Below are 11,837 nucleotides of genomic sequence, written 5' to 3'. Positions count from 1 at the left end.
CTTGAGGTGGTAGAGAAGAAAGCATAGGAAAGCTTGTGGAAAACTTTTTTGATATTCCTTAATTAGTCTTTCCTCTAATGGTAAGTACATTGGAGATGCAGGCTTCATATCTAATGGACATAAAAAATGAATAGGAAGCTAAAACCCAGGTATCTGTCTCCCTTCTGTAGGCCATATGTAGTGAATTCCGGGACCTGATGAGGAATGGCATACTCTTTTGCACCAGGGAGAATGACCCTATCCAAGGCCTTGATGGCAAGCATTATGGGAACAAGTGCTCCATGTGCAAAGCCTTTTTGTGAGTATGAAAAGGGGTAGCAAGAGGTCTACTTGAGACTCTTTAGAGGTTGTCCCTTTGCATAAAACAAACCTTTATTCTTATTACCTGATTTCTCATTTTCCTTCCCTAAATTTCTTTGCAGGCACATATTGGGATGTGAAAGTGAGGGCAGTGCTTTTGTTCTCCTGGAGGATAGGACTATGAACTATTGTTCAATGAATATTAGAAAGTTAGATTCTTAGGCCTTTTGTTTTAATTTGAATTGATAACTTTTGATTTTAAATCATCCTCATTTTCTCTCCTCCTTAACTAGCCCATTAGTTATTAAAAATAAAAACTATAAAGAGACATAAGCAATTTATTAAAACCAATTATCATTTGAGACTGACAGTACATGCATTATTCTAAAGTCAAAGCCTTGTCCTGCAAAGATGGGAGGGAGGCACATTTTCTAGATTCCAGGACCATGCTTCTTTGTCATCAAAATTACAATAGAATTCAAAGTTGTTTCTTGTTGTTAGTTTTAGTTTTTGCTTTTTATTGTTCTCATTTACTTCATTGTAGAAATTGGGTATATTTCTCTTAATCCTGTTGCCCTCATTTGGATTGGCTCACACCAGGCCCTTCATGCTTTTCAGATTCTGAGTGTTACTATTGAACACTTCTCAGATTCACCTGCATTCACTCAATGCCCACTTACATTGTATTTGGGGCTGTCACTCTCTTTCCCTTTCTGTCTAATGGGGACTCAGAATTGTGCTAACTCAAGTCTATGCCTATTCACACTTTGTAATCATAGGCCCCAACATTCCCCCTAGATGATTATCTTTAGATCCATGTTTTCCGGTCACTCCAGCAGCTATACCCAGGAATTGTTCACCTGCATCTTGAGCTATCTTATTCTGTTCTAACTCTCATGTTCCCCTAGCATGAGATAAATACCAGATTCTGGAGAATTACCCATTGGCAGAATACACATTATACTCTATCTCAAATGTTTGGCCTGAACTCATTCCCTCATATCCCACCCTAATCCTCCAGAGAATTGAGTAATTGAATGCTCTCTGAGACTTGCCCAGACCACCACCTCTAGATGTATTCACACAGAAACCTATGCCCCCTCAAAGCTCATTACAAAGCTATATACATATTTGAGGTCTACCCACTTGGGAAATTCTTCACACTCACAATAACACATCTGGAGTCTGTTGAATCCCTTCCTGGAAGCTGTCCCCATACCTCGTTTAACCACTTACACCTCAAATTCTAAGGTCCAAGAAATGTCCTGCTATTTCTGTTATAATATCAGGGGATGGAAAAGTTGAAGGTTTGCCTTCACTGAACTAGCAGGTAGGAGCATATTTGGCCCAGCCTTCAGTACTTTACTGTCTCACAACCATACAATCCTAAAAACTTAGATTCTTTAGCACTGAAGTTACAGAATCTAATCTTAATCCTTTAAGACCTTATACTCTCAGGCCATTTAGATAGAATCTTGACCTTCTTAGAGTCTTAGGACCATAGAATTTTAAATGGATAATAATTTTAAATATTTCAATAATTCACTCTTTGAATCTTAGATTCTCAGAACTTTAAAGTCTTCAAACCTCAAATTCTTAAAGGGGGAAGTGACCTTAGAATTCAGTTAGCTTAACCTTGAATTAGCTTGGTAATCACCTATGCACTATCATTGATCCTTTTCTGATTAAATACCCAGAAGGACAGGAAATTGAGGACTTGTCAATTAAATGGTTGAACAGATCTTATTGCAGGATAGTATTTGTATGATGCTCTAAATTTTGCAAAGCACTTTATGTTTGTTAACTTATTGGATACTCAAAAGAATCCTATGAAGTAGGTGCTCTTATTACTGCTATTATACAGATGAAGAAATTAGCACATGAATGTTAAGTGACTTACTTGCTGAAAGTCACATGAGCAGTATGGATCTGAGGTGGGATCTATCTGCTCTCAGGTCTTCCTGACTCCAAGTTCTGTACTCTTATTTCTCATAACTTCTGTTGTTGTTTGTGGTTTTGATACATTTGGCTGCCTATGTTTTTGCCATTGCTCTTAGGTTTGCCCTTCAGGTCAAATTTGTTCTCACTAGATTCTAGATGAATTTTTGAGAGCAACTATTTATGGAGAAACACTGTCACACATAGTAGTATCTCATTGGACACCTCACTGCTGAAAGGTCCTGCTGGTCACCCTGCTGAGGGATGAAGGCTGACATGCAGTGTTGAAGACAGAGAAAAAATTATATTTCTATGCCTAATAGAGTTCTTCTTTCCTTATAGCCAAGCCGAAGTTGAAGAAAAGAAAAGAAATGAAGAGAAATTAAGGGATAAGAGAGAACCAGCAAACACTACATCATTTGCGGTAAGTAACCACAAGCCCCACAAGATTCAATTAGATCTCCTTGGGTTGTGGTCTTGTTGTAGTCTTAAATGCAAATCACCTTGGGATCAGGGGTGAGCACCATACATATAATATACTTACACACATATAAATAGATAGATTGAAATAGTGCAAATATAATTGTTTGTGTGTTTGTGTGTGTAGCCATAATGTCACAGGATTTGGAACCAGTATGGACCTTGTTATTCATCTAGTTTAAATTCCAGATTCACAAAACCATTCCATAACATTTGGCAAATGTGATCACATACCCTACATTCCAGTCTAAGCAGAATTTGGGGTAGGGCTCCTCAAACCTGTCTCAAGGCCTCTAATCTTCCAGATTTTTTTCTGCTTGTCACTAGCTCCAGAATCTTCATATATACTTTGATCAAATGCCCCTCTCTGCTATGATGCCTTCCCAAGCATTAGTCTCAGAGAGAAGATCCTTCTTTTCTCTCATGAATAGATCAGATCAGAAGAACTATATCATAAAGAAGATTAGCTAGTATTACCCCATCATTTTACAGTGGAAAATACTGAGATCTAGAGGGATGGCTTGCAGAGTCATAAAAAAAAATAATTTTAATAGTTTGTATATATATATATATATATGTATATATATGTAAGTTTTTAGCACTTAAAATTTTAGCATTTTAAAAAATAAAATATAAATTTTAACATTTTAAAATTTAGTATTTCATTTTTTATTTTTAGCATTTAAAAATTTTAAATAAAATAATCTTTTTTTCAAAATAACCTTGAGAATTTGATACTATAAATATCACTGTCTTCCTATTACAACTAAGGAAATTGAATCTCAGAGAAATAAAGTAATTTATCCAAGGCTTTTAAAATAGTAATTGGCAAAAAATGGAATGGAGACAAAAGAGGGACTAGAACTAAATTAAAACTCTTTTCATTGAAAACTGTTAGCTTCCTCTCCTATTTATTTTTTATATCTAGGACTTCATTATAGTAAGAATACAACTTAAATGGATCTTCGAAAAATTAATTTGTCTTATGGTAGAGAAGAGTTCAGGTCTAACTGAATTCAAGGTGATCTTGGAAATAATTCTTTAAGTTAGGGCCAAGAAGTCTCCCTACTGATACGAATCTTATTTATTTTAGTCTTTCATGAAATAAAAAAAAAAGCTAGAGGGGAAGTGTATAGTTAGGGAAACAAATATACAAAAATAAATGTCACCATTCATCCCTTGGTATGAGCAGGAGCTGTGTAGTCCATATCGCAACTATATGAGAAATGGAAGAATGGCTTGCACCAGAGAGAATGACCCCATTCTGGGACCAGATGGCAAAATGCATGGCAACACATGTTCTATGTGTGAGGTCTTCTTGTGAGTACAATGGGGTTGCTGAATGAGGTGAAGGGGGGAGGATTCACTGATGACCAAGTTCTTCCTTTGAGATTTTATTATAAAATCATAATTTATGATTAAATAAGAGACTCTTTATCATAAAAGGCTCCTTAAGGACAATCAAAGAGGTGAGTTCATAAAATGCCTTAATTTGGAGCCAACAAAATCCAGATGAGAAATAAATAAAAATGGTGAGTAACATTAGGTGGCTTCAACAAATTATTGCAGCTATTAAGGCTATATTTTTACCCATATTAGCCTGCAATGCTGCTTGCCCATTTTAATTAATTATGGTCTGGTTTAGGGATCTCAACCCAGGGTCCACAGACTCCCAGAGATTTGCTGACAGTTATTGTTGTTGTTGTTTTTGGAATTTCCATGAATTTTCTATGAATGTGAAAAAATGATATTTTCCCCCACAAATTTGAAGCTAAAATTTAGCATTTCATTCAATATGAAATGTAAAAACAATATATTATCTGAAGAAAGGATAGATGATTTCACTCACTTTTTAAAAAAGTCAAGAATCCATGGTCTGTCATCAGGATTTTCTTTTCTTTGATGAAGGCATTTGGTTGTGTTTCTACTTAGACCACTTATTTCTCCAAACAGCCAGAATGAAGCTAAAGAGAAAGAAAAGGAAGATCACAAGAGAAACCGCAGAGTTACTAGAGAAGTGAGTCCTGCCATTTGTGGCATATTTACCATTTCTAACGCACTTTGCTCATAACACTGGTAAAGGAAGGAGGTAGAGGTGGTACTCAGTTTTCCTTTAACGAATGAAGAACATTCAGAGAACAAAACTGTCATATATAGTCACATTGCTATCAAATATCAGTACCTGGATTCACTTCAGGTTATCTCTATATCCAATGCTCCTTCCACTGTGATTGACTGTTTCTTTTGACTTTTTGGGATTATTAACAAAAGTAGAATACCTCCTATGTCTGTGTCATGAACTAGGCAATTGCATTCACACACACACACACACACATATACATATATATATTATTATTATTATCCATATCATCCTTCCCTTCATTGATCAAATCATCCTGAGACTATTTGCAGAGAGTTATTAACTAAATCTTGAGTTGTGAGTATATTTTCTTTTTCAGTCTCCATATTTTGTTTTATTTTCTTGCCATTTTTATTCAGCAAGGCTATATTTGAGATTTTGTATATATAACAATCAACTCAGTTCCCTTCCCTATCTCTGTTTCTATGAGAGCTCATTTGCAAAGTACATAAAATAATTTCATAGATCTTCAGAATTGAAAAGGAAACTCAGGAATCATTTAATTAAATCCTTTCTTTGTAGCAAAGAAGAAACAGAAGCCAAACAAATGTAGGGGTTCATGTTGTATTCTCTAACATTCTGGACTGAAATGTCCCTTTTAGTACTAATATTTTATCTTCTATATTCTATGTTCTTGACATTCTGTATTCAAAAGATCCTCAGCTCTGGAATTCTATGTTTTAAAATCTAATACTTTAGGTTCTATTTTCTAAGACATACTTATTTTCTGACATTCTATGCACTATGTTTAAGGATTAATAGTCTATATTCAGTGTTCTAACAACCTTCCAGCTGTGAGAGTTCATATCTTGTGTTCCAAAATTTGTATTTGAAGGGATCCTCTTGCTTTAAGAGTTAAAGACTTTATGATAATTTTTTCTGCTTTTTTTCCCTTTATTTTTGGAGGGCTTCTTGCTTATTACCACCTTTATGAGGCATCCACAACTGATTTTAACAAGTTTGTTGTCTGGTGAATATTATATTACACAAATTTACAAAATTATGTTGTCAGTAGGTTGACTGCAAAGTATTTTAGATTGAATCCTGCTTTGTAAACAAGATTCTGATTATTTCTCTGGTGGGAAGCAATGACCATGAATGCTATGGGTGGTTTTGGATATTCAGTATTGCATCATACATTGGAACTTTCAATGAAGGAAGCACAGCTAGCATTTTCCAACAGATTCTTAGGTCAGTTCAAGACAGTTTTACACCTGATCCTACTCATATAGTAAGGTTTAGAATTACAGATGATGTAGCCCTATTAGAGAGTTAAATATTTTTGGAGGGGATAGGTATAATGCCCCAAAAGTTAAGAGTGGCAAAAATAGAGCAGCAGAAAGAGCCTTAGATTTCCAAGATCGAAGGTACCTGGCCTCTCTGAGATGAACTATCTTCCTCTGCAGCATTCATGGATTAGACTAAAGGTTCTCCAAAATTTCTTTCAATCTAGATTGTCTCCACTGATCATATGATCTCACAGTATCCTGTTATCTAGTAAATCAGTGGAGATAATCCAGATGCAAAACAATTTTAATATCTATTCAATTTTTGGCAACGAGAAAACCATCTACCAGAGAATCTAATATGGAAAAATTTTAAGTGTTGTATTTGATTTAAAAAATTCCACATTGTAAGAATATTATAGGCAAGACTGGCTAGATAAGTATTTAAAATAAAAGACCCAGCGATCCTACTGCCTGCAAGTTTAACATAAATCAGCAACATGGTATGGCAGCTAAAAATGCTAAAACATTCTTAGATTGCACTAAGAACAGCAGAGTATTCAGAACAAAGGTTCTCCTTTGTACTAGACAGACCAGGGTGTGTAATTTTGATTGCAATGTTTTAGAGAAGATATTGGTAAGCTAGAGTATATTAAGAGAAGGGCAACTAGATAGTGGCAAGTATTTGAAACTCTATGGCAAAAAGAGTGGTCTTGGGAACTGTGGATATTTAGTTTGAAGCAGACAAAGCTTGAGGGTTACTTAATTCCTCTTATCAAAAGGAATAGGAAAGAGAACAAAGAATAATTGGGAGAAGTATTAGGGAGACAGTTTTAAGATTCTTAAATGGAAGGACTTTCCAGCAAATTGGAACTAGCCACAGAATGGATAGATTGCCTGTTAAGTTAGGCATTACTAGAATTACTAGAATGGTCTACCCAGAAGCTAGAGAGGTTTTTTTAGGTCTATTCCTTTGCATGTACTATTTGGACTAAATTCCTTCTGTTCATTCTTCAGCTAGGTAGATAGAATTCAGTGGATTGAGTGCTGGGCCTGTAGTCAGCCAGACCTGAGTGTAAATCTAGTCACAGGTACCAGCTGTGTGACTCTGTGCAAGTTATTTAAAAACTGATTGCCTCAATTTTCTTATCCATCAAATGGAGTTGATAAGTTCACCTATTCTTAAGATTGTTGTGAGAGTCAAATGACATAATAATTGTAAAAATGCTTAGCACAATGCCTAACACCTTGTAAACAATATAAAAATATCATCATCATCATCATCATCATCATCAACTATGATGTTCTATGTAGTTAGAAGAGCTGGGATCAACTTCTGTTTTCTAACTGTGTGATGCTGGCCAGATTGCTCCATACTCTGACCTCCAGTGTCCTTATCTATAAAATGATAATGATGATAATTGTTTTTCATGAATGTTCCTCAAATGGAAAGGATAATTGTACTTATGTAAGTCTTTTAAAAGCTGAAAAAAAGAGACATACTAGAGCTATTAAAATATCTGAAGAGAAGGCAAAATTTAAAAAAGAAACCAAGGTGTAGTCAAAATTATACATGTGCCATCAAAAACTGGGGTTTTATTTTTTAAGGATAAAGAACCCTGGGGTCATATATAAATATATCTGAAGTTTAGAATTGGCTCTTCCATCTTACTGCCTGACTTTAGTCTCTGCATTTATTATTTGTGTGACTGACAATCTGGGCCTCAGACTCTTTATATGTTAAAAACTAAAATTGAACTAAGTGAGTATTTTTCAGCTCTCAATCTCTGATCCCATGACTTACGTGACCTTGAAAATATCACATTCTTTTTCTTAACTTCAGCATCCTTTCAACTCTAGTTTCTATGAAACATCTGAAACCAAACTGGAGGGCAGAGTGACTAATAAACAGAAAAAGAATTTGGGAAGGGGAGGAAGAGGGATCAAGGATAAACCTTCACCCTAGCAGCATCCTTTGTTTTCACAGGATCTGTGCAGTGAATTCCGAGAACAAGTGAGAGATGGGGAACTCATTTGCACCCGGGAGAATTCACCTGTTCAAGGTCCTGATGGTAAAATGCATGGCAACAAGTGTTCCATGTGTGCCAGCATCTTGTGAGTATATATGTGACATTCCTCCTACTTCTTCCAAACAAAGGGCATGAGAGAAAACTCAAAATCTTTGCCTCGTGCCTGATGGATTTAAATGAATTTGAGTAATATAGTGAAAGAGGAATCAAGAGTCAGGAGATCTGTTGCAAGTCTTGTTCTGTTACCAAAAGATTTGGTTTCTTCAACTATACAAGGAAAGATGGGGCTGAATCAATTGATCTTTAATGTTTCTTCCAGTTCTATGATTCTATGTTCTTTCAAAAAGAAACAACAATGCTTTCAATGAGTTAATTTTTCCTAATCTTTATTTCCTAAAACATTTCTCTTTGCCCTCCCAGAGAAACATTCCTTATAGTAAAAAGTAAAAACAAGGGGAAAATTAATAGCAAAGCTAACCAACATGCCTTATGAACAATGTTCCTTCTCTATGTTCTGAAGACTGTTCAACACTGATATTCTTTCTTCTATGACTTCTTTTGGCTTCCAACTCTGTAACTCAATATAGTGAGTAGGGCAAAATAATATAGAACCTATTAATGACAAAACTTCTAAGTGAATCTGAAAATTAGTTCCAATAAAATAAACTAAATCTGAGCTTCTTAAACTTTTTCCTCTAATGATCCCTTTTCACTCAAGAAATTTTTACAAGAATCTAGGTAATATAGATATATAAAATCGGTATATAAATCAAACACTTATTGATAATAAATCATAATTTTATAATCTACACATTCTGTTATTTGAAACCACATTGGCTCTCAAACCACAGTTTAAGAAAGTTTAAGCTAAATTAAGAGCATGATATTTAAAATGAAAATGCTTTCATGTGAGATCCATATTGTGTTGACTGTTACAAATGGCTATAGCAAATATTTGGTTTTCATAGTTATATAAAGAATAAGTAATACATTTACAAATGTCAGAATGATCTGAAGTCATGAAGCATGAAGAAATATGGGAACTTTTCATTCTTTCAAGAACTATTGATCCATAAAGCAGGAAAAAAAAAGGATAATCAAAGGCCATGTACAAGGAAAAATATTTTATTATATTTTAAAATTTATTTAAAGAAAAAAATGAAATATTCAAACTTACATGCATTTTATATTAGAGATTAGAGTGCATAAGCATGTATATATGTACATATATATGTGTGTGTGTGTATGCTAAAAATTAGAAAGGTCAAAGGAAAGAGAGATGAAGGGAAGTACAAGTTGGGTAAAAAGACCAAAGTAGAAAAGTGAGGAAACAGAATCAAAAAGGGAATGAAAGACAGAAGTGGGGAGGGAAAGGAAGCTAAAAAATCAGGAGAAACATGTGCAGAGAAAAAGTTTAGGTAGATTTTGAGATGAAGATTTTAATAATATCTTCTTTGGATAGTATCATATTCACTTTTATATTTTAATATTTTATTTTCTCCAGTTACATGTAAACTATTTTTAAAATACTTAAAAAACTTTGTTAATAACATTTTGAGTTCCAGATTACCTCCCTACCTCCTCCCCCAAAGAGAAAGTACATGTGAAGTTATATAAAACATTTTCATAAAAAGGATTTTTAGACCTTCCCTAATTCCTGTTTTATAAAGGAAGAAATTGAGATTCAAAGAGAAAAAGTTCTTGATTCTATGTCACATAGCATATATCAGAACTAAAGGTCTGATTTCAAAACAGGACTTTTCCCACAGTGGTACACTATTTTCCAATTATTTCCATAAAATTAGCATAAAATGTGAATTAGCTTATTAAACACCCCTTATAGCTCTTCAAGGGTTTATCTTCAATCTTCTAGGATTGTTTTGACAAATAGAAAATGATTCTTACCTGCAACAGTGAGTATTCACCAGTATTACTACTTTAGTGAGATGCAATTCAAAGATTGAGTCTTTCCTGAAATCAGTCAAGCAATCAACAAACATTTATGAATCACTGCATATGTTTAGACAGTTTGCAAAATCAAAGCAAAATAGTTCCTGCCCTCAAGAAGCTTACAATCCTATGGGAAAAACAGTTGTTTGCTCTGACTTTATGTAATTTAATAACCAACAGTTTAGGGAATTCTCTATCTCTGCTCTCTAAGACATGGTGACATTTATTTTGGCCTCTGACTTTCTCTCCTACATGTAGCAAACAAGAAGAACAGGAGAAAAACAGAGAAGGGAAGAAGAAAGTGGAAGTAGAAAACAAAGTTAAGAGAGAAGCAGTGCAGGTAATTTGTTTCACACCCTTTATCCCTCCAGTGTATCCTCAAGTAGAGTTTTTTGGAAAGTAAGCATCTGAACCCTCAGGCTTCTTCCTTCTACTCTGGAATCCATCAAAAGAATAAATACCCACATCTAAAAAATACGAAGTTTTAAAATAATAATCCATTATAGTGGTAACAGAAAGTTATACAAATCCTCCAAAAACAGGAATGGAAAGTATTTTCAAATATTCCACCCTTGCAGCTCTGTATGGGTTGTTTAGTGGCTTGAGATTAGAAGGGAGCCTCTAAAATTAAATTCTCATTTTTGGGTCCTAGTATAGTTACTTTTTATAGTAAAATGAGAATTAATCTTAGAGTCAAGAATATGGCTTGACATCTAAGATCTACTTTTATGTGACTATTGGGAACCCTTTCTGAGCTTTAGTTTCTTCATCTGTGAAATGAACATAATATTGCTAATTGCTGCCTCATGGGATTATTATGAGGAGTATGCTTTATAAATCTTAAATTCTATAGAAATAAAATTATTATTACTATTATTCTTCTATGATCAGGAGCTATGCAGTGAATACAGAAACTACATGAGGGATGGCCACCTTGCCTGCACCAGAGAGAATGATCCCATCCTGGGCCTGGATGGCAAGATGCATGGCAACATATGTTCCATGTGTGAAGCCTTTCTGTGAGTATAAGAGTCAGGAGATGTCTGCAGAAGTATATAGAACTTGAGGAGTGGAGTATGGAAGAAGGAGAGAGGGAGATGATGATGGAAAGAAACTGTACTATTTGTTTTCTTTCCTTGGTACTTTTGTCTAGGATGATCATTGTCTTTGGTTAAAAGAATTCAGGACGGGGATACTCTGTAGATAATGGCCTTAAGTTTCTGTACAAAGCCTTACTCTTGGATATTTCTTCTTGCATGCATTATAATAGATGCCTGTTTGCTTACTGTGAATTTTCCCTTAGGTAAAAGCTAGTAAAGTTCAGGCTTATGGACAATAGTCCCCTTTCCCCCTTCAATATTAAACAAACCATTCAGAAACCAGTCTTCTTTTATGATAGCAGTGCTGTACTTGAAATGATCCCCTTTTCTCTTTCTCTTAAAGACAACAAGAAGCCAGAGAGAAGGCTGCTGCGGCATCCAGAACAATTAAGAAGAGAGAACTTACAAAGGTAGTTATCAAACAACGTTAAGCTGGAAATTGAAGGCAAAGGCTTTGAGTTTTTCTTCTGTAATGAAACTTTATGGAAGCATAGAGCTAGAGAATATAAAATATCAGAATTTAGAACAGTAAACAAAAGGTCTTCTAAGGGTAGAAGGATCATAGACTTATTGTTCATCAGGTCAAATTTCCTCATTTTTATAGATGAAGAAACAGCCTCAGACCAATGAAATGACAGTAATGTAGACACTGTTAGATGTGGGGTTTGTAGAA

The 11,837-nt window shown here is 34.7% G+C and overlaps 1 protein-coding gene across 1 annotated transcript in view; it reads left to right on the top strand.

The window, feature by feature from the left end:
* Window positions 1-11,837, top strand: part of SPINK5 (serine peptidase inhibitor Kazal type 5) — a 59,072-nt gene that overhangs the window by 27,693 nt on the left and 19,542 nt on the right. The window contains exons 9-16 of the mRNA XM_031953711.1: window positions 171-298; window positions 2,581-2,662; window positions 3,911-4,038; window positions 4,672-4,735; window positions 8,072-8,199; window positions 10,323-10,404; window positions 10,956-11,083; window positions 11,508-11,574. Of these exons, the coding sequence (XP_031809571.1) occupies window positions 171-298; window positions 2,581-2,662; window positions 3,911-4,038; window positions 4,672-4,735; window positions 8,072-8,199; window positions 10,323-10,404; window positions 10,956-11,083; window positions 11,508-11,574 (807 nt within the window). The remainder of the gene's footprint in view (window positions 1-170; window positions 299-2,580; window positions 2,663-3,910; window positions 4,039-4,671; window positions 4,736-8,071; window positions 8,200-10,322; window positions 10,405-10,955; window positions 11,084-11,507; window positions 11,575-11,837) is intronic.

The sequence above is a fragment of the Sarcophilus harrisii genome, chromosome 2 (assembly GCF_902635505.1).
Source record: "Sarcophilus harrisii chromosome 2, mSarHar1.11, whole genome shotgun sequence".
Classification (NCBI taxonomy): domain Eukaryota; kingdom Metazoa; phylum Chordata; class Mammalia; order Dasyuromorphia; family Dasyuridae; genus Sarcophilus; species Sarcophilus harrisii.
The sequence above is the reverse complement of the archived record's forward strand: the minus strand, read 5'-3'. Positions and strand labels throughout refer to the sequence as shown.